This window comes from Metarhizium robertsii, assembly GCF_000187425.2.
Source record: "Metarhizium robertsii ARSEF 23 chromosome Unknown MAA_Scf_3, whole genome shotgun sequence".
NCBI lineage: Eukaryota > Fungi > Ascomycota > Sordariomycetes > Hypocreales > Clavicipitaceae > Metarhizium > Metarhizium robertsii.
Window position 1 is genome coordinate 1,708,299 of NW_011942171.1, and position 22,297 is coordinate 1,730,595.

General features: G+C 52.8%; 5 protein-coding genes across 5 annotated transcripts; 3 read left to right on the top strand and 2 right to left on the bottom strand.

Annotated features, from left to right (window-relative positions):
- Window positions 1-113: 113 nt before the first annotated feature.
- MAA_03871 (ABC1 family protein) lies at window positions 114-2,193 on the bottom strand (the record flags this gene model as incomplete). The annotated part of the gene is made up of 2 exons (XM_007821869.2): window positions 114-1,326; window positions 1,424-2,193. The coding sequence occupies 2 exons, from the start codon at window positions 2,191-2,193 to the stop codon at window positions 114-116; spliced, it is 1,983 nt and encodes a 660-aa protein (XP_007820060.2).
- A 5,920-nt stretch (window positions 2,194-8,113) lies between these two features.
- On the top strand, window positions 8,114-10,255 carry MAA_03870 (pH-response regulator protein palI/rim-9; the record flags this gene model as incomplete). The annotated part of the gene is made up of 3 exons (XM_007821868.1): window positions 8,114-8,300; window positions 8,381-9,683; window positions 9,754-10,255. The coding sequence occupies 3 exons, from the start codon at window positions 8,114-8,116 to the stop codon at window positions 10,253-10,255; spliced, it is 1,992 nt and encodes a 663-aa protein (XP_007820059.1).
- A 1,076-nt stretch (window positions 10,256-11,331) lies between these two features.
- Window positions 11,332-13,122, bottom strand: MAA_03869 (fumarate hydratase; the record flags this gene model as incomplete). Its single annotated transcript, XM_007821867.1, has 3 exons — window positions 11,332-11,521; window positions 11,592-12,615; window positions 12,726-13,122. 3 exons carry the CDS (start codon window positions 13,120-13,122, stop codon window positions 11,332-11,334), a joined length of 1,611 nt encoding a protein of 536 aa, XP_007820058.1.
- A 1,514-nt stretch (window positions 13,123-14,636) lies between these two features.
- Window positions 14,637-16,448, top strand: MAA_03868 (uncharacterized protein; the record flags this gene model as incomplete). Its single annotated transcript, XM_007821866.1, has 1 exon — window positions 14,637-16,448. One exon carries the CDS (start codon window positions 14,637-14,639, stop codon window positions 16,446-16,448), a length of 1,812 nt encoding a protein of 603 aa, XP_007820057.1.
- Window positions 16,449-17,895: 1,447 nt separating this feature from the next.
- MAA_03867 (MYND finger family protein) lies at window positions 17,896-19,923 on the top strand (the record flags this gene model as incomplete). Its single annotated transcript, XM_007821865.2, has 5 exons — window positions 17,896-18,310; window positions 18,393-18,966; window positions 19,023-19,281; window positions 19,356-19,648; window positions 19,722-19,923. The coding sequence occupies 5 exons, from the start codon at window positions 17,896-17,898 to the stop codon at window positions 19,921-19,923; spliced, it is 1,743 nt and encodes a 580-aa protein (XP_007820056.2).
- Between the last annotated feature and the right edge of the window lie 2,374 nt (window positions 19,924-22,297).

Sequence of the window (22,297 nt, forward strand, 5' to 3'; positions counted from 1 at the left end):
CCACGACGCCATCGCTGAAACGAAACTCGGCTTGCCCGTCCCCTTCAATACCACGTACTCTTACAACCAGTCACTGCCGAAAAAAAAGAAGCCGAGCTCTCCCATATACCCATTTAGCCCTCAAAAACATCATGCTGCAACTCAATGCCATAGTCTTGCGCTACACCTCTCATTCGCCTCTCCATCTCGTCCTCCATGCCACCCCCCAGTCCCAACCACTGCCTCAGCTTGAAAAAGTAAAATGCCACGTCGGTACCAAACATGACTGCCTTGAAGAGCAAGTGTCTCCAGGCGTTGGTCATCCTCTGCGCCACCGGCAGGTTCTTGTCCTGGAACAGGCTCCTGCTCGCCCACTCGCCCATCATCTTGACCCTGTTGACGGGCGACCCGAGGTACTGGTTGTTCCCCTGGACAATGCGCATGTTCCTCCCAATAAAGACAAGCTCCTTGGGCCACTTGTCCTCGTCGGCCAGCATGTCGCGCAGGCTCTGCTTCATGAGCTGCTGCATGGCGTAGTGCCGCTCCGCGGGCGTCTTGCCCTCGAGGTCCTTCCTGATGCTGTCGCGGAGCGAGTTGTCGCCGCCCTCGTAGGGGCGCAGGAGCGTGGCGCTGGCGAAGAAGTCGGCGCCGCGGATGCCCCATTCCGAGGTGACGCGCGCGATGGTCCCGTTGTCAAAGGTCATGAGGGCCTTCCAGAAGGCGCTGTACTGGCGCCGGAACGTAGGCGACATGTACACGTAGAGGCCGTGGTCGATGAGGACCAGCTCGGCGCGGCCGCTGGGCAGGCGGCGGATGAAGATGTTGCCCGGGTGCGGGTCGCAGTGGACGACGCCCCATTTGAAGATTTGCGCCGAGAACAGGTCGACCATGGTGGTCATGACCTCGGTGGTGGAGAGGCCGAGGCCGCCGCGGCCGCGGGCGCCCTTCCACTCCTGGCGCGCGGGCTTGATCTTCTCGTTGTAGGGCCGGGCGCGGAGCTCTCGGCGGGCGGCGGCCATGTCGACGGGCGGCAGGGCCGTCTGGGCGCCGGGGGAGCCCTTGCCGCGGCCGCCGAGCCAGCGCGACGTGAGGGCCTTCTTGTCCCAGAGCCGGACGCCCTCGATCCACTCCGTCGTCAGCACGCGCTTGGTGGTGAGGTCGGCGTGGACGACGGGCACGTAGACGCGGCCCCGGAGGCTGCTCTCCGAGTTGACTAGGTTTCTCATCGTCTCTGAGTTTTTGGCCTCGTTTAGGAAATCCGTTTCCAGCTCGAGGCGTTCCGTGATGAAGGGGACGAGCGTGTACAGCGGGAGGTCGAACCACTTGGAGTAGATCCATGTAACGGCCCTGTGTGTGTGCATTTGGTCAGCATCCCCCTTCCTCGTCTGGTCCTCCCCGTCACTGGGGGAAAGGGGTGAAAAGATGTCACGGCTGGACGGCGTACCTGAAAGCCCATAGATCCCAAGCAATCTGCTTGGCAATCTCCCTCTTCTGAATCTTGACAGCCACCTCTCGCCCGTCCGGCAGTCTCGCCCAGTGGACCTGGGCCACGCTGGCGCTCGCCCTCGCCCTGCGCTCCATGACGCCCATGCCCTCCTTGCCCGTGAAGCTGACGCCAAACACGTCCTCGACGCTCCTGCCAAAGTCTCTCCGGATCACGGCCTCGACGTCCCTCCAGTCGTCCTGCGGCGCGTCGTCAAACATGCGGCCAAACATCTTCTGGAACTCTGGCGGCAGCACGGCGCTCTGCATGGCAATCGCCTGCCCGATCTTGAGGTACAGCCCGCCGTTGGCGCGGAGCAGGTCGAACAGCCGCTCCGCGTTGCGGGCGTGCAGCTCCGGCACGGAACCGGCCGTCAGCGGCTCCGGCCGGAAGTTGATCTTGTAGTCCAGCGCGACGAGGAGCGTCGTCGCAAACGTGCGCAGCGTCCGGGCGAACCCCGAGGCGTATATCTGGCGGTCGGCCACGTAGACAGCGCCGCCGGCGGCGAGGCCCGTCACCAGCCAGCGCGTCCATCTCCTCCCCTTCTTGTACTGCTTGGCTGCCCTCGGGGCGCCCAGCTCTTCTGGCGACGGCGGTCGGAGGGGTGAGAAGCCCCCCGGGCTCTGGATGCCTCGGCGGGAGGCGGCGACGGCGACGTCGCTGCGAGCAAGGCCCACGCGAGGCACGCGACACGGTGCCCTCGAGAGGATGAGGGTGCTGCGGCGGAACATGCTGGGTGGTGCTGCCGGCCCAGCTGTCTGAAGTCGCCTGCTTGATGTTGTTAGGTGCAGGCGGACATTGAAGACGATGAGTAGCACGTGTGTGGAAGTCGGGAGAGGACTTTGGTTGTCGAGAGGTTGAAGGAAGCTCTTTTTTTTTTTTTTGCGGGCCGAGTAAAATCGCCGAGAAGCATTATATCCGGCTCCGATCGGGGATTTCGCATCGCCCTCGGGAGGTCCCGTGTCCGGACTATGCCCGTCAATCGGTGACGACTATATGGCCCTTTTTTAACTAGTATTTCGTTATTGTCAGGCTAGTATTAAGAGCTTATCCATTAACGGAAAGCTTGCGGTGGCTGAAGTCATCAGTCGAATTCCCAACACACTAGTATGCACGTCAATTGAGAATGACGCACATCAATGCTGATATCATCGCCAGCAGCGTCATAGATGCGCACTGATGCGTAAACGCGCTGGGGTAACTACCCTATGCTTAAGTAGGCAAAAAACAAGGTAATCAACCGTAATATGGGCGGCACCAGTTTCGTGTACACGGAGTGATGAAGTTGTATATACCAAATGTCAAACTGTCTATAGGGTAGCCAGCTGGAAACGTCAAAACCAGTAGGCTCTGGTTTGTCTCTCGATGCTGGCTAGTAACATTGAATGTACTTGTACATGTAACCTGCTGGGCCCTGAGATGGGGCATGTGCGGCTGCAAGAGTGACTATGTGCGATAAAATTATCGACGACTGTGTGTCGCCATCAGACTGGTTGGATGATGTCTGGTGCTCCAACCAGACAGTCCACCTAGCGACAATATGCGACAAGTTGTCATAGTTTTTAGGAGCACTAAATACACTCATGTATGCACATGTTGACCTGGTAGTCAAAGACATTTGCCCATGCCAACAATCCTGTCATTCTCGCAATACAACTAGCAAGCAATGGAGAAATAACCCCGTCGACCAACAGAGTATTCACAGCCATCTATCTATCTCACCTGCTCCAAACCCCGCATATCATCACATGCACCACCACATGGCCCCCATGAAACTCCACAGCCAGGAACCGTATCTGCATCTTGCCTTGAACAGCAGACCATCTTATCAAACGCCACCATGATAATTCCCGACTTCGGAGTGTTAGACTGGATTCTTCCTGCACACGTTAAAGTTTGACTCCCCATGATTAGCATAGACAATGGTCAGGCTGCCGAGGTGTCAAGTGGTTGCGCGACTTGTCGGAAGAGGAAGAAAGCCGTGGGTGTCATTGTTCAAAACTTTGCACAGGTCCTGGAAATATAGAAACTGACCCGACATCAGTGTGATACAACCCGACCCCGATGCCGCCGATGCATCAAAGCTGGGCTGCCCTGTCGAGGCTATCGTGAGGCCATCTATTTCTATAGGCACCTTGCTACTGCCTCTAGATGCCCAAGACACCCAGTTACTCGTGAAGGGCATTCAGACTTATAACAGGGCTATTTGCGAGGTGGCCAAGGCTTTAAAGGGAGCGGACTGGTACCAACGTGATGGGTTGATGGCAACCGCTAGGCTCTTGTCATTCTACGAGGTGGGCTTGACCGGCCAACAATCCGGGGCCAAAGCACTATGTATGCATGCTCTGGCAGGCAGACCAACGACGCCATCATAGGTCATGGTGCCAGCCGTCGACAAGACTCAAATGCTCGCCCAGAGAGGACACAACGAAGGAACCGGGGCCATGTTTCTGGCCAGACGTCTCCAGGCGTTCACGTCCGGCGCGGCGCATCCGCTCTTCATCGACGCTCAGGTTAATCTGGCATGACCTGACACCTTGACCTTGGGCCACGAGAAAGCCGACGAGCCTCTCTGCAAGGCCATGGCCCAGATTGGAGAAAGACAACAATCCCCCCTTAGCACGCACGAATGGACAGACGGTGCCATGGACCACGCACCCAAAATCAGTTAAGGACGAGGTGATCGATCTTGGACAGGAGTTACCGGCCATCCCGGAGCAAGTCATGGCATTCCGAGCCCTCGGACGAGTAGGAGCCACAAAGCACCCCGAGATGCGAATCATTACCCCGTGCAACCAACTCCATCCAGAGTCTGAGACTAGGACGCAAACGGTACCAGATGTCTTGACATTCTGACTACACGCAAGCACAACCGGCTTTACTGGCACCCAAGGAAGATGCGGGAATTTCACTCCTTCATCTGAGCGAGATATATTGGATCGCGCTGATGATGTTATACTTAGTTCTGGACTTTTCTACTGAGCGCCACAACGGACACAAGCCTAGAGGCACAGAACAGTCTGTTTCGGAGCGCAACAAAGATGACCAAGGCGGTGCCCTTATACGCGTATCTCTATCCACTTCTCCAGAGTCCAGACTTTGATGCCTCCAAGTGCGTACACGCGATACACCTTTACTTGGAGCAGTATCATGGAGAGAATTGCGGGTCTTCTGGCCTCGAGTTTCGCCATACGGCGGTGCTATCTTCTAGGTGAGAAGTCGACAGCACAGTAGTGACGAGCGGGAAGTGTTGCAGCAGATTTTGCACATCAAGCCGTATGGCTCAGAGGTTCGCTCGCCGGTAAGAAAAGTCGGTGGAGGAAGCGCCGGGCCGATGCTACTGATAGGGGCATCAGGGTCCCGGGCGATGAGATGTCGTCGATGGATTTGAATATCTGCTGCCTGTGGGTACGATTGTTGGGTTCGCCGTCCTTCTTGTGTCTGATCTCCTGCCTCACCTTTGAGCCATTGCAGCAGGTCACGATAATCATGACGTGGCCGACGCGTGTAGTCCCGAAGTGATAGATGCATGTTGCCATGAATGCATGCATTTGTCGCAGAAGACATTGGTTGGGGTGGGATCGCATGCACGTATGTAGTACATATGTACATACAGTACGTACATGTATGTACGGCGTGGTGCAGGGTATGTTGTGCTACTACGGAGTACTACCACGCACATCACACTTGGTTCTCGTACGGGCAGGGCCAGCCCCGCCGAGCGTCGACGGTCCGTTGCAAACACGTGCCAAGAAGGGGACAGAAGGCAGGGAACGGCCAGGAACAGGGAAAAACAAGCTCAAGCTATTTTGGATCAGATTTGCGCCCGCCGCGCCGCATGTCGGTGGGGCAGGCACGACGTGTGATGGCAATCTTGGACTGTTGCCAAGAGGCGTTTGGTACTCTCATGCACTACAAGTGTCTGGTGCTTTCAGCGTATTGACGCGATATGCATTGCCAGACGGCAGTTCCGTAGTATACAGCATTATATGTTTCTTTCTAGGCGGGTTGTCGTTTGGCGAAGCGGTCCATGGGTCTTGGCGCCGTAAGCGACGTATGTACAATGTGCGTCCAAGTCGGGTCCCCGTGGATCGTACCAGAGTTTCCAGACATTCAAGACAGTGGGCTGTGTAATGTCGATCTGTCGCGGGACCAAGGGGAAGAAGGGGAAAAGGATAAGCTCAGTCGGTGGCTAATGGGGTGAGTACTGTCAATACAATTACTATCATAATGGATGGGTACAGTACATATGGGCAATGACCAGTCGACTCCATCAAATACGTCCGTCGAGTACACACAAATCCGTGGCTTGTTTGTCACAGGCGGATGCCGCTGGGAGCATTTTTCACGTTTCCAGTGTGGCACCTCCAATTTCCCGCTCGATCCATCAGTACCGTAAGTACTGACTGAGCATGTCAAGAGGGAATTCGGCACCTCCAAAATACTGGTTGCGGCACATCGTTCATCGGAGAAAAAACAAAGGTACTACTATCCCAAAGGTGGAAACCTGGGAATATGAGAGCTGAGCGCCAAGAGACTTGTTATTTGCAGACTGCCTTTTTGCATGCGAGGGAGGAATGCCAATGGAAAAACTCAACAGAGGTACGGATTTAACCTCCCTGCAGCAAGTATTCCGTACCAAGTTCTCCGTATTCGTTTTCTGGCGCAAGAAGGTCTCTGAAGACTCCCGCGCTCCATTACCTGCTCTGCCCATCATACAACGTACTGTACGATGAAAATCCTCCTTGTCTATGGGAGTAGTACTCCGTGCTCGGTATGTACAGGTGATTGCACAGACAACGGGTGCAAGCAGGGATCAGTTGACATCCGATGTGATTGATTCATGACCCATTCCGTTCACCAATTGCTTCCATGTACATACATACATATACTAATATTATGTACTCCGTACCAGAGTACAGTTTTGTCGAGAATACCCAGAGCAACGAAAAGAAGAAGGATATTTCTCGCGGCCTTGTGCGCACAATTTCGTGAATAAACCGGGCCGAGCGCGTCATTTTGCTGTTTTCTGGAAAGGCCACGCTGCCTGGCTTGAGAGTCATGTATGCCCGGCGCATTGTTGGTGGTGGCTGACGAGGGGAGATGGATGGCCTCGACTGGATTCATTTGGTGGTGTTGGATGAACGCGGAGGACGCGACGCACGCCTATGTACATGCATCCGCATGTACATAGGCGGCATGTACACCGCATAGTCGCCGATTTATACTTTGCTTGCTCCGACCTGAGTCGATGAGTAGTATTTGGGTGCTCTGTTGTTGCACCAAGTTATCGCGCTCCGGGTCTTCATGCTTGTGCCATGCCTCGTGCCACGCCGGATCTGACTAGCCACGCCGCACACACAACTTTCGGCTGCAAATGCACAACATCAGGGTGTGCACCAACGTGGAAGTAGCAGCAACCTAAAACTGCCTTTTTCAAATCATCTGCGGACAGTTAGACTTGAATACGGAACAAAGGCTGCCGAAGTTGCTGACCTAGGACCGTCGTGGGCATCTCGTCTGCCCCAGGTTTAACGTCGAGCGTTGCTTCCCCCCACCCACAACTCTGGTCATCGCATCCGTCCAATGGGGGCTCTCGTTCCCCTGACGGGGGGATGTTGATTGAGGGCCAGGATGGCTTGGATGGCGGCATGTTGAATGGCGATGGAGCACGGAGTAAGCTGCCCTGGCATGTCTCTGGCCGCTTGTTTGTGACCCGATGGCTGTGGCTGCTTGGCTGCAGGCTGGCGCAGGCTGGGACCTGCAAAGCATGCCACGCTAGCAAGGCTAGTACAGTGGGCTCTGGCTGTCCTCCAATCCCTGGCCCAGCCCCCATCTCCCCAATCAGCATCGCCATACCTGCCCGGACCCACTGGCCATTCCACTCCCAGCACTTGAGACAATCGTCCTTGGCCCTGTTGGCCCTGAACCCGCTGCAAGCACCGCCGTTGGTGTCTCGAGTCTCAAGAGATCAATTGAGGTGTCTCCATGTCTTCTCCCATGTCTCTACTGCCGCGAGACGTTGACAAGTCGATCAGTTGACCACCTCGGCCACTCCAAACCGACCAGGTTGGGGTCTTCCCGCGACAAAATTGTCCGCCGCACTCGCTCGACCGTCTCCTCCGTCATCTGTGCGTAACCCTTCTGCACCAAGGGAACGTCGCTCCAGCATCCAGCCAACAGTTGCCCTCTGACTGAGCTGTTGCGGAAAGCATTTGTCGCTGGGCTCAATCGTGCCGACTTGATTTTGCATCGCTGTGTTCTTTCGGTTGTCCGTTTATTCGGCCGCTCACTTATCGACTAACCTTCGACGGGCCATCTTGTTTTGACGCCATCGCCGCTGGTCACTGCGGAGACAGAAGAAACCGTGGACGATTGAGTTTGGCCTTTATCATATGCTGCATCATAAACACCATTGAACGGCGGGCAGCCTTTCCTTTCCTTTCCTTTTCTTTCCCGCAGAAATTGGCCGTCGTCCTTTCTCCTGATTACCGAGTATGCGTAAAACCGTCTCCCGATGAACCATCAACAGACCAACACGATATAACTGTCCAACGGCTTCCTGTCGACTAGTCGCAGTTGTGCCTTGACTTGCACGACGCCAACCTTTCAATCAAAGCTCGTCGGTCGGCGTGGCCGGCCGCTGTCGTTATGATACGACCAGCAACACCCTTGTCGGTGCTGCTGTTTGCAGCCTTTATTCTACTTCTCTTTTCGGTGATTTCTATTCCTGTCACCAAATTCGTGCCGCTCGGATCATTTGGGGATGTCAAGTATGGCGTCTTTGGCTACTGCCAGGGTGAGGAATGCACCAATATTGCTATAGGATATCCGCGAGGTACGCTTGATCGAGAACATGCGAACGCTAAACTGCAACCTGACAAACGGTATACTGACCAGACTGAACCTTTCGTGTAGATGGAGCATTGACCGATGAAACTCAAAAGTTCGATCTGCCAAGCTCAGTTCGCCATACTCTGTCCGCCATTCTGGTCATTCATCCCGTAGCGGCACTCCTAACTCTCATCATGTTCTGTCTGGCTATCGCTGCACACCTGCACAGTGCGTCGCATTCGTCGAGATATCTCCTCGTCGTCTTCGTTTTTACCCTCATCACCTTCCTCGTGTGTGTTGCTGGTTTTGTGGTAGATGTGCTGCTCTTCATCCCTCACTTGGCATGGGGCACCTACATGGTGTTGGCTGCATCCATCGTTCTCGCTATCTGCACCTTTGGGTCTTTCGCCATGCGAAGAACCACTGTTAGCAGGAAAGCTCGTCAGAAGCGCATTGCGGAGAATGGAGACATGAGTGGTGAAAGCTACTACAACAGGGACGGTCAGGTCAAGTCGGCTGCCATCTTTGCCAGCCAACCAACTTTTACTGCTGTGGGTGGAGGAAGTTTGGGAACGGATAGCCTCCCTGCATTTGCAGTCTTTGAAAGTCAGAGTCAGCGAAAGGACGACCAAGTTAGCGACGAGAAAATTCCTCTGACACAACGAAGTCCTGTAGAGAGATCAGCAACCACTGTTCACAACGACATGGCAAACGCGAGGGAGGCCACTGGTCTGGCCAATTCAAGGCAATCGCCCTCACGGGATCGTTATGGTAATCCCATCAATGGGCCCGATGCCTATGGTAGGGAACGTGGTGGAGGCTACCGCGGCGGACGTGGTGGTGCTTATGGCCGCGGAGGTTTCGATACCTATGGCATAGCAGGTCGAGGACGTGGTGGAGGAAGAGGAGGTTATGGTCCCTTGCCTGGCAGAGGGGGGGCTCGTGGGCGAGGTGGTTATGGCCTTCCACCACGAGGAGGACGCGGGCCGCCTCCGATGGGAGGCTATGCTAATATGCCTCCAAGCCAACACAATCAGAGGCCGCCGGAGAACGAATACGCACCATATGGACAGACCCAGCCAGTACAAAATTCATTGGACCGTGGGTGGAATGGAAGCCAGCCCAGCTTAGCAGCGGATAACAATGATCTTCCCCGAGCCGAGTCTCCTCCGCCCTTACCAGGACAAGTCCCGGGCGGTTCACGAGCTCCAGACACCGACACTACTCCTCTGAGCCCGCCGCCGCCAAATGCCTACGGTCAGCATAACCTACTTCGGGATAGCGACGTCGATGTCGCTGGCATGGTTGGCTTGCAGCAAGGTCGTCCAATGCTCGGTGGAGGGCGTGAAACGATTATGAGTGACGGAAGCAAGTACAGCACTGACGAGTATGTCTGCCCCCTAATTCCATACATGCCGATCTTATTATTGCTTTCCTCGTTTACTAATGGTTGATAGGCCGCAACAATATGTTCCACCACGTGCTGCGTGGAACCAAAATCCGGGGAGAAACTCGCCAGGAGCTGCTTCTCCAGGTGGCCAGAATATGCTTCCAACGACGACAGGATCGCGTAGCGACTACTACGAGGACACCAACCCTCGATTCGATACTACGCCTCCTTCTGGACCGGTGCAAAGCCACCACCCATCTGCCTATCCTGAGCCACTGTTCGAAGATGCTCCTGCTACTGGTGGTAGAGCACGAAGCCCTGCCGAATCAGAACGATCTAATTTCACGTCCATCTCTCAACGAGGAGTCAATCCTCGATGGGAACCACATCCGCCAATGCCCAACCAGGCGCCCCCGAACCGTCGACCGGTCCAGGTGAAGCATCAGCGTCAGGATGTGCTCTTGAACAACAACCCCGACTTCCAGTTACCAAGTTCACGCGGGCCAGGACCAAACCGGACCGGCACTGGGATGATTCCTGGAAGCGCTTATCCTGGAGGCGCTATTTAGGGAAAACCAGCCTTCAAAAAAGCCCACAACTAAAGCCGGACTACTGTAAATAATGCCCTTTCAAACTCTAAATATTGGATTCTATTAAACTAGTGCGCCACTCCTTGCGGAATTTGCAAAACCGAGCATAGCAGAGCAGAGATTTCCCGACTTTGAGCTTAATCCAGCATGATCAGACTGTTTTCTTCAATCCTCGGAAGGCGAGGTTGAATTTCCATCCTTTTGATTTTACACTTCATCACGGTCCCTTAATTTTCAACTCTGATATATAAAGGGATACACACTGCCTCTGGACTATCTCGAGGACTCTTTATCGTCCTCTTTTTTTTTATTGTCTGGCTGTGCCTCGAGATGCGTCGATTTATTTCATTTCTCCCCTTTTTCTGGTCTTGTAAAGAAGATGTGCGGGCGAGGCGATTTGCCTATCTGGTAAAGACTACGACACATTCGGGTCAATTTCTGTCTTTTATGTGTTTTGCTGTGTACAGGGTCCAAGGTGACCTCTAACTAATGAGAAATCGGGCAACGCGGGGGATGGCCGCTAGGCTGCTGTCATGACGCGCAAATACTCTTTTGCATATTACTAGGTGGTACTATTGCGGGGCAGCATGGCTGCTGGGACACACGAGACTTGTGTTGTTGAAATCATTTTGGTCGGTGTGATGATGTACTTGTTGGTTTTGGACGAGGGGTCGCGAACCACATGGTTAGACGATGAGCCGTGCTTAGAGATATAAAGTTGCTTAGTACTATTACCACTCTTGCGGCGAAGCTTGTGATTGGGCGGTGAGTGTTGCGTGATTGAGGCTCCGGGCGTAGAGAAGCATTCATTCGTTTGTAGGTCAAGTTTACACTTTACATGACAGTTTGCCAGTCATGCCAGTCGGGTTGTAGTAAGGATCATTTATACGACGAAAACACTCGATACAACAGACCCAATTTACTGTATACTCCACTGCCATGCACTGTTTTTTTCTTGTTTAATTAACTGAATCTATTGTACATCTGTATAAAGTTTTATTCTTACTTAGGTTGCATGCCATCAACGCATCTAGCGTCTCTCCACTTAGGCGAACCTACTGCTTGTACGGGCTAGGTCCAATCATGAGCTCCGGCTTGACGAGGGCATCGAACTCGTCTTCGGTGAGAGCCTTGAGCTCCATGGCGCTCTGCTTGAGGGTAAGGCCCTTCTTGTGAGCGTTCTTGGCGACCTTGGAGGCCATGTCGTACCCAATCTTGGGGTTGAGGCAGGTGACGAGCATGAGCCTGAGTTGCGTTAGTATGCTGGTATCGCATGTCCCATTGTAAGTAGAGGGACAAGGGGGCAAAAACTCACGACTCCTTCATGATTTGAGAAATCTTGTCCTCGTTGGCCTGGAGGCCAGCAACCAGGTTCTTCTCAAAGGAGCGCATGCCGTCGGCCAGGAGGCGAGAGCTGTGCAGCAGGTTGCGGATGACGAGGGGCTTGTAGACGTTGAGCTCGAACTGGCCGTTCATGCCGCCAATGGTGGTGGCGACGTTGTTGCCCATGACTTGGGCGCAGACCATGGTCAGGGCCTCGCACTGCGTGGGGTTGACCTTGCCGGGCATGATGCTGCTGCCGGGCTCGTTCTCGGGGAGAGCCAGCTCGCCGAGGCCGCAGCGGGGGCCGCTGCCCAGGTAGCGGATGTCCTGGGCAATCTTGGTCAAAGAGGTGGCGACGGTGTTGAGGCTGCCGTGGGCCTGGACTATGGCGTCGTGGGCGGCTAGGGCCTCGAACTTGTTGGGGGCGGTCTTGAACTCGGTGCCCGTCATTTTGGTGACTTCCTCGGCAATGGCCTCGGCGAAGCCCTGGAAGGTGTTGATTCCGGTGCCAACGGCGGTACCGCCCTGGGCGAGAAGGCGGAGGTCGGGGATGGATCCCTCAACTCGCTTGATGCCAAAGTCGAGCTGGGCGACGTAGCCGGAGAACTCCTGGGCCAGAGTCAGGGGCGTGGCATCCTGCAAGTGAGTTCGGCCAATCTTGATGATGTTCCTGGCCTGGAAATCGTCGACCTTTGCCTGGAGAGCCTTGCGGAGGCTTCGCAGGGCAGGGAGCAGGTCGTTCTCAAGCTCGAGGACGGCAGCGATGTGCATGACGGTTGGGAAGGTGTCATTGGAGGAGGCGCTGCGGTTGACGTGGTCGTTGGGGTGGACGGGCTTCTTGCTGCCCTTCTCGCCGCCCAGGATCTCGATGGCGCGGTTGGAGATGACTTCGTTGGCGTTCATGTTGGACTGGGTGCCGGAGCCGGTCTGCCAGACGACGAGCGGGAAGTGGTCCATGAGCTTGCCATCGGCAACCTCCTTGGCGGCTTGCTGGATGGCCTGTCCAATCTTGGGGTCTGGGTGATGGGAGGATGGTGTTAGTGAAATTCGCTCACAGAGCTTGAGGGCAGCCAGGCGTCAAGTTGGGATCGAGGCCATGACAGCACACATGACACAGCTCACGTACCCAGACCATATCGCATGTTGACAGTCGCAGCAGCCCCCTTCAAGATACCAAAGGCCTTGACAACGGGAGGCGGCATGCGGTCCTGAGGCTGGTTGATGCGGAAGTTCTCGAGGGACCGCTCCGTCTGGGCACCCCAGTACCTGTCGGCGGGCACCTGGATCTCGCCAAAGGCGTCGCTCTCGGTTCGCGTAGCTTGAGCCATGTTTCTTGCGGTGCTGTGAATGCTTGGGCACGACGAGATTCTCGAGTTGAGCTGTACTTGTAGCTGCGGGGTCCATGCAACGGCGCCGCCACGACTGGCCGAGGATGCTGCAGCATTAGCAGCTCGTCCAACCCTGGGGACGGAGCTCTTCGCAAGACCCGAGGCCAGCGCTCTGGATGACGTCGATCGCAGCATGGTCAATTGGCGTGCCCCCTTTTTTGTATTTTCCCGGTAAAATCAAAGAACCCCGTGCAATGCTAGGAAGTCTATTCGCTCATGAGGAAGAGGAAAGAAAAAAGAGACGCAAGCACGGCTGACCTTGTCGGCGTTCTGGGGCAACCAAGAGTAAAAAAGTTTCTCCGGTTTTCCCCGGTGACAAAAGGGTCTCGGGAAGAGCCGACAAGTCGAGTATACTCCGTAGATGAGACATGGTTTCTCGTTTGTTATTTGGTCGCATCATGGTGTCTGCTGCGTTTCCGCCGAGCTTATAACGAAAGCCCGGCGTTGTAGCAGTAGTATGCTTGGATCGCGTAGATTGTGGACGAGGCCGACGTGCAAGTAAGTCTACAGTAGAGATAGAGAGAGGGTACATTTTGATGCGGCGCGTAAATGGCAAAAACATGCTGCTTTGTTCCAGTCTCCATTGTCCAGCTTTGAGTTTCAAAGTGCTATGTAGTTTTGCGCGGTCTGTGTGATGGCCTCTTTTCTTTGACGGCTTTGAGCTTTTAAACACTAAAGACAACGGCCGTTTGTCAGCTGTCGACAGGCGAGGTTCACGGCCTTTATGTATCTCGACAGCTGGCAAATGCTACAGACACTGGTCATAATCACTTTATTTTCCCTCTTTGTATTGGGGACTGGATTTTCTTTTAACTTCTTCCTCGCAACCCCCCGTTTCGTCTCATCGGCACCGTCATTTTGGATTATTTATCTGCGCTCGAAACTTGAAGACTCGGCGACTTGACGTGGTGGGATGGGCTGGATCACCATCTGCTTGAGTTCCTTAGTGACATTTTTATTTTTATTCTTAATTTTGGCTATACGCTGCGTGTAGCAAAGTTTACTTTTTGGGTTTTCGGTGAGTAGCGCGTCACGTCTAGCTCGAGCAGCAGTCATTTGGGAAACTTGCACACGCTGCACCTTCCTTCCTTGCCGTTTGGTCATGCAGGAAGGAGCCAAGCAGAAGTCTCGTCTCGCCGGTCTTGAAGCATGAGCCATGATATTTTTACCCAGAAGCCATAGCCTTCTTCTTAGCTTGTCTTTCTGCCCTCTTACTCTTTGCCACTGCTTTTTAGCTTCCTCCTTGCCGTGGTGCTTGAAGCCCTCTACTCTTTGAAGTTTTATTTTATTTTGCTAAATACTACTGATTCCGTAGTCTTCGAGGACAGATTTCATTTGGATCTCAAGAGAATGAGTTGGTGCCAGGGCTAAGAAAAAAAAAAAAACTCTTCGCATTTACCAGCCAAAATCCCTTTTTCGTTTTCGTCTTTTTTTTTTCCTCACAAGAAATCAGAAATCAGAAACTTTGGAGAAATAACTTTAGCGCCATTTCTTCTGCTCTATTTGCAACCGCAGCCAGCACTTATTCTAACTTGGACTTGCCGCCAGATCTCTTCAGTCTACTGTCAAAACGAAGGTACGAAGGTACGAAGGCACGAAGAGTGGTAGGCTTCAGTTTGCGCGTAACGGCCACCATCACGCTTGACATCATGGATACTGCACCTCTTGCCGATATCGAGACTACTTCGTCCCCGGCTGTTGTTGATTCTGCTGTCGCGTCATCATCCCCCCAGCCGACTTACACTACTGCGGGAACCATCTACAAGCCGAGTTCGTCCCAGCCACTTCAGCCGCCTACTCGTCGCGGACGCTTGCCCAAGTGGTCTGACGGTAATATCCATTCCAAACTTGCCCTCTTCCCCAAATCATCTTTGCCCGGGATGTCGATGAAGGCTCTTGGAGGCCGTCCCAACTCGGCACTCCAGCAGTACACGCCTTTGCAGCAGAACAACCATCGCGCCGTCAGCCCCTTCAGTGAGCCCGACCATCTTGTTGCTAAGATGCCGATAGAAACACCTCGCATACGTCTAGGGAGCACTCCAAATGCCCTCTCTGTTCCCACGATGCCTGAAAATAGCAGTCAGGAAAAGGCGGCGACAGAAGATGGCGAGCATTGTTCCCTCGATGGGAGTGATGACGATAGTGAGGATAGCGAATCCAAGATAACTTTGCTCATGAATATGCCGGTCAAGTCACTTTATAATCTGGCTTCTTACCAGAATCCGACCCAGAAGTATGCTCAGAGGGCGCTTAAGCGAGGAACAAAGAGGCCACTTACGCTAGGCTCATCTTCTATGGGAAGTACTACATCGACCAGCCCCCCAACATTGTCAGCATTCAATCCTCCCTCTAGTTCAAATGAGATCGGGGGCCCCTCAAACCTGGGCCATCAAGGACCGACAGATATCTTTGGCTTTAGAAGGGGAGAACTTGATGCTGCCTCCAGGGTTGATGATATGTGGGATGCAAGAATTGGCACGCCAACACCACCTTTTCCCAACCCTTCCAGAATCAACTTGACGTTTGGCGATGCCCCAAATCCTATTGCGAATTCTGCCTCTGCAAGTGGTACACTGTTACCCCTGACTGCTGGGCCACCAGGGCAGCGACAGTATCGTCCCGTGGCTGTTGAGTCAACATTCAGACCATTTGTAAGCGCAGGACCCTCTTCGCTACCGACATCTAACCCAGCGGATGAGGATACGCTACAAATTGCAAATCGAGTTCTTTTCGAAGCCGGGATTGAGGATGTCTCCATCGATTCGCTCGGGTCTTTATTTGCAGAGAATTTGCACAGCGCTCCCTCTTCCTATCCAATCTGGGACGGTGGTGCCGGGAATGCGGAACCTCGGGGACCTGTACTACCAACGGAACCCGTCTATGAAGACGAGATGCAGAATCAATTTCGTAACATTGCAGGTCCTATGGAGCGCATGAAGGTCTGGGACCCAAATGAAAGACTCATTCAGACAAAGAGTTGGCGGGATCCTTCTCCAGAAGTTCGAGCTCTTTACAAGCCTGGCACCGATAGACTTACCGATGAGGCATTGGCGGCTCGCAATAACGAGCTTAACAAGTGGTGGTACTCGAGAGTCGACAATACACACGATGGAACCAGACCAGAGAACATACCAGGGAATATACCTTTTCCCCAAAGCTTGCCTCGGGCGGATCAGGATTTCGGGGTTATAGGAGACAGAAGGCTAAAGACGCCGAAAAGCCTTTCGGAGAAGGCTTCAGCCGGAGAAGCTTCAGTTGAAGAGACGACTCAGCAGACGACTGAAAAGACCACTTACGTGATCATTCGAGAGATCACGGAAGATATCACAGAGGAGACTCAGGAGACCACTCAGGAGACCACTGAAATCTTCACGTCAGAGAATGCAGGGTCGCTGCCGGAGACGCACAGCATACGCGAAGCCGAGATTGAGTTGGCCCAACTTGCTCTACTGAGAGAATAATGGACAATCAACAATCTGATATTCTGGGTACCGTGTGTAAAATAGATTGTATTGTAATCGCACGTTTGTGGACAAGATAAGCAAGACTCGGCATGTGGCGAGATGGATACGACGAGAGCAAAAACTGGAAGTAAAGGCGGCGATAAAGGCGGCGATACATTCAGATGGGCGGTCTGTTGATTTGGAGTCAAGGGAATCATAATTTGGGACCTTTACTGAGATTTCTAGATAGAATTATCCCATATTTGTTAATCGTATTGGTCCAATGATGTGATGACTGCCAGCGATGTCGTCCTTGGCTGTGTAACCACCTGACGCGGGGTACGAGGCATGTCCAAGAGTCTCTCGGCGTAAGCCTCTGCCTGATGACAGGCATAGGACATGGTATGACGGTGAAACACGACTCTAGTTGTACAATAGATCTGTGTCATCATTGTTGTTGTACTGTCCAGTGGCTTGTGTAAATATCCTTAAAAGCCGGACCTCAGCAGCAGCGTATAAGACATGGGCCAAAAGTGTTCTCCGCGAATTAGACCTTGTTGGCTGTCCCGAGACGGACCTTGTTTTCCATGAAGATGAATTGAGACAACTGGGCTTCATTGATGGATGCGAGGCGCATCAGTTGTCGATCGTTGGCGACGCGACCTGCTACCAACAGGCGTATAAGATGCTAGCTTTGGGTACTAGGACCCGTCGTGGTGTTGCCATCGACTTTCGTGTGGCCGTTTTCGTACGGTCCTCAAGCACGTGTGCCTTTTTACACTTTGATTCTACTCCGTACTTGACAATTGAATGCCAACGGACGAGAAGGGCCCTGGTCGGACATGACGGGGCCGTCCTCGATTGCATGTCGTACATGAGGACTGGCGTGGACAGACGTGGAGGATTCACGACCAGACGATAGGGAGCAGCAGGGAGGCAGAAGTCGACCGGTCTGGCCATCCTGTTCAGCGCCAAATGGATTCGAGGCAATTGGACGCCACGCGAGGGTGTGGTGGCCTTTATTGTCTGTTTCTTCTCGTGGCACTGATGCGAGTTGCCGTCGGGAGGCGGGATGGCTGTCGAGGGCAACGTATCTGCTCCGTACGAGCATTATAATTATACATCCGGATCCTTGTATGCAGAGACGCAGCACCACCAAATTGTTGTTCTTCGGCACGGCTGTTGGTGTGAATGCCTCCGGGAATATGCTGACTGCTTATCGTATTAGCAGTCAACCCCGCTCTTCCATCTTGTCATATATTACAAGGCAGCCGAGCTGAAACTCTTCTCACTTTGCAATGGTCGCGATCCAATCAATTGTTGTTGGGGCTTCTTTGTGCGGCCCGCCCGATTTCACATCAGGCGCTCATTCAAAAATATAACCACATCATGTCCGGCGAAGCCTGCGGCCGCAGTCAGTTGTTGTTGGGGCCTACCGAATGCAGAACCTGGCTCGAAAACAACAATGACGACCAACATATCACGCTATGTTTGTGCCAACGTTGGTTGTGGCGAGGATGGAAAGCTTAGGTGCAAAAAATGCCAGCTCGTCTGTGTAAGTCTCGTCCGACATACGCGGGAGGATTGGCGAACAACAAGGCTGACCACAAACTCCACAAAGTACTGTGGTGTGTCTTGCCAGAGAGAGCATTGGACATCACATAAGCTCGACTGCAATTCTCCATTGCTCAAGTCGACTTGGCGACCGCAATGGGAGGCCGAGGGCCGCAAGCCTGCATTCATGACATCAGACGCTCCAGCGCGGTCCTTTAACCACCACAAGAAGTATCTTTGGGGAAACATGCCGGCGTTTGATGTTTTGAAACTTGAAGCCAATGAAGGCAAGGGGTACAAGGGCGATCTGGACCTTCTTTTCGCCGGTATAGTGCCTCTCTCGAACCATTTGGACGTGTTCCATGACCCAATGTTCAATGAGAATTGCTGATTAGGTTTGGGTATTAGCTTCCGGAGATCTGAGAAATGTCTTGAGGACTCTTGCTGACCTTCCTAACGACTTTTGCACCCGAGTCTCTGTGGTTGTGAACGACCGCGATTTTAACATAGTGACCCGGAATATCATCATGCTGCTACTGTTGTTGATGGATGATGATTCTCAAAGGGCAGCTGACCACATTATACACATTTGGTATTCCGCTTTCATCACCGAAGAACTCAGTCGCACACTTCAGGGCCAGATCTTGAAACTGGTAGAAGGCGTATGTCACGAGACTACGCAGAAACAGCCGGATGATCTGTTTCCAAAGGCCTTTTCCTTTACGAGAGGAAGTGTCCGGCTCGTGCTGACCAAGAGATCGTGGGATGCTGTACAGAGCATCTTGAAGCCAAGCAATCTGACCCTACAGAAAGCGCAGGATGTTCGCCGGGCAGTCACCCTGGCTCCTAGCAGAGCCGACTACAGAGAACGGGCGTTCTTCCGACAGGATCCAAGTAGCCGGTTCGGGTCGTTCCGGTTCCGTAGCGATGGCATCCTGCTCCCGTTTGGACTCCCCAGAAACCCGTTCAATACACCTAATCCGTAAGTACGCACATCAAATGAGAAGCGATACGAGAAGGGACTGACACTTATCGGAGCACCTTGTTCACGGATCTCGGCGCTTGGCCCATGATGGATTCTGCAGAGCCCCTTCACGGTTGGTCGCTTCAAGAAGTGAGTCGAGCATCCGGGGCTGCTGCCAATGACGTACTCGGCAAATTATACTACTCCCTGCTGGACTTGATCAGAAGTGTACACGGCAGGCTGGGGCATGTAAATATTTCATTCCACCTCTGCAATCTTGATGCTGCTGCTCTTCCACAGCATCTCGGCGTCATGAGATTCGATCGAATTGAAGTAAGCCCCACGCATTTATCAATCGTACACAGAGACAAGCTACAAAGCCACTTACCCATTGGAATAAAACACAGACGTCCAACATCGCCGACACACCATATCTTGGACCAGAAAGATGCGTTTCTCTCCTTGGCACCCTCCTCAAGGAGCCACAGGCCAACCCGCACGCTACGCTCATCACACTCTTCATGAACGCAGTACCAGAGACCGTGACTAAGAGGGATGAGTATGCCTCCCTGCGGGAAGAACTGAGCCATGTGACGAAATACCTCACACCCAGCTTCTCCATCGCACCTTATGACGCAGATCGGCTGAGGATCGATTCCTGCCGCGATATGGTTCGCAACAATGATAAGTTCTTTGACAGGTACGCTGGACTCTTTCACCTTGAGCCGGTATTAGCCGGCGGTTAACGGGCTGACATGCTCTTTTTATGTTAGATACATGAACGCTTGTCGATTCAACGAGTTTTCCTCGCGTTTGAAGCTTGAAATGAAGTCTCACCATACAATTATTGATAAGTGGCCACTGCGTATCAGGAAGAGGCCGAATCAAGCTGGGGCCCAGGAAGAGTTTCTACGCATCATGGGTTCCGGGCATGAGGGGTGCGAAAGATATGTCGAGTGGAGGGTTGGTGGTTGATGACTTTATTTTCTGCGGACAGGGAGATTGGCGACGTAAGAAGGTGAGAGAGTTGCTGGTCAAGTGTAATTGTAGCTTGATCAAGACAAGCCTAAGCACGGGGAGAGCGATTTTCTGTGGTGTTGGAAACGAGTGTCTATTTGAGTTGTTTAATTTGAACAGCGTAATGGACTTTCAAATTGAAAGAAATAAGCGGATACTTTCGCCTCCCAGTCGGGATTCCGTTTTGTCTTTTCTGCGCGGACTTGCTCGATGGTATCGTTAACTCTGATGAGGGGGCCACCGGAGCGAAACTCAACCTCCCATTCTGAGATGAACTCGGTGTAGCCCCCGGCATGCCGTGACCAAGTTCAAGAGTAGGAACTTTTCATGTTTTGTGAATGTACTTGTTCTGTGCATGAGTAAACGTCTTGAAACTATCGTCTGGCTGGTGCCGAGCCCATTGTTCGCTGTTGCTGATAGCCTGTCGGTCGGGTATTTGGTCACGCGTGCACATGCAGGTAGTGAAACGGAAGTGACAATATGAAACTCGAAGAAGAAATCCACGACACACATGTCCGTAGTTTTATGTTGAAGTCAAGCCGCAAAAATATCGATGATGGCTCAGTGAGATGCGATGATGTCAGTCTATTGCGAATCCAGAGAAGTTCCATTCGACAAGCAAGATGTTATTTGAAAACCCATAATAACAGGACACTAATGAACGTCTTTTCAGGCCAGGAATTCGTCTTGACGCTAGGGAAGTCTGGCGCGTGATGTAAACAGCCATTAAGCCATGTTGAAGATTCAGGTATTGAATTTCTGGAAATGTGCTCCCACAAAAGAGAACATGACTTGACTCCTGTTCTTTCTGCTGCAATGTTTCGAATAGGAGATATATGGCTCTCAAATTTCTGTCCTTGATGGCCCAATTGTTGAGCATTCCATTGCTCCCCAACGTAGCCGTCAAGTTGGCAAGAGCAGAATCCGGGAAGAGCTACTGAATCAAAATTCCATCTCTAGCAAAGTTAAATGGTCGGTTTTCATGCTAAACATATGAAATCGAAATACCAGTAGTTGATCAACCTTTCCCGGGGTGTGAAATGCCGCTGTTGCACAGTTTCACGGCCAGATGGCCTGTTTCCATCTAACTTACGCATTGCGGGCAACACCCAGGTAGTGAAGCAGAAACAACAACAGAGATCCAAACTGTATCGTGCAGTCCAGTAGCCAATTACAGTCATGCAGTCACGGCTGGTTTATGCCGAGCTTTGCCAGTGAGGTGTATTGTCGATGGACTGAAACAGCCCGTCCAGTGACGATTGATTGACATCGGAAGAGAAACATGTGTTAAGATTGTAGGTGCATTCTTAACTCCTTCCAGTCATATCCAAAGTGACTGATCGGTAGTTGATTGACTTGATGAGTCAAGTCAAAGAAACTGAGCGTTTTCCGAGCCTCCGTGTCAGGGACTCTTGACGAAAGGTTGTCTGTGGAGTATGGGTATCTTGAATGCAAGGAACGGCCAATCTGAACCGCGCCATTGGGGCCGCATGGTTTCGGCCCCGTCAAGTCCCTTTGGATTTTGTCTAGTCCTGTTTGTTTTGCACAAACACGGATAAGCCCTTGCGCAACAGCCTACAGGCAAACAGAGCCTACTTTTTCCAAGGGAGAATTCGACCAGACCAAATGCTGTTTCTTCAATTGGGATGTTTCTGGCTTGTGTCGTTGATGTTGCCACGACTTCATTTCCTTGGTCCAGTTTTAGACAACAGCAACTGTGAGAGACCTGAATATGGTGAAGTCATGGGTTAAAGTGTGTCCTGCGAAGCTTGTCTGTTGGGAGAGCTGAAGGCCTCCAAAGCTTTGAGCTAACACTCCGATGAGAATATTCTTGCTTTTCTCAAATGATAGAAATAGTAGGCGATGCAGGAGCCAACAGCCCGGCGGGTGCAACCACCAAGATGCCTCGCAGACTGCGCGGCCGTGCAGTGTATGAACGCGGCGGCTCCAATAGTCGAGAGTACCAACTAGTGACGGGGCTTGCATATATTGCCGTGCACGCTCCCAGTTCTATGGCTTTAACACACGCATGACTCTTGGAGTTCGGCGTGCGAGTCTGGAGATCTGTCGCTCATCCGCAGTTGGTCGCGGGCACGTCGCGGGCGCCAAGAATTCAAAATTGGTTTGCTTGAGATCCACTCTGGGCGCTTCGGCGGTGGTTGACAAATCGATAATCCTAAACATGTCGAGGACCATCTTTCCCCTTCGGATGCCAGCGTGGGTTTGACGACTCTTTGTCGTGGTCGCGTGCTGAGAAGACGAGCGATATTGAGCAGCCATGTCAGAGCTAGTATTTTCAGCTTGGACAATTGGCTTTTTGCCGAATTCAGAC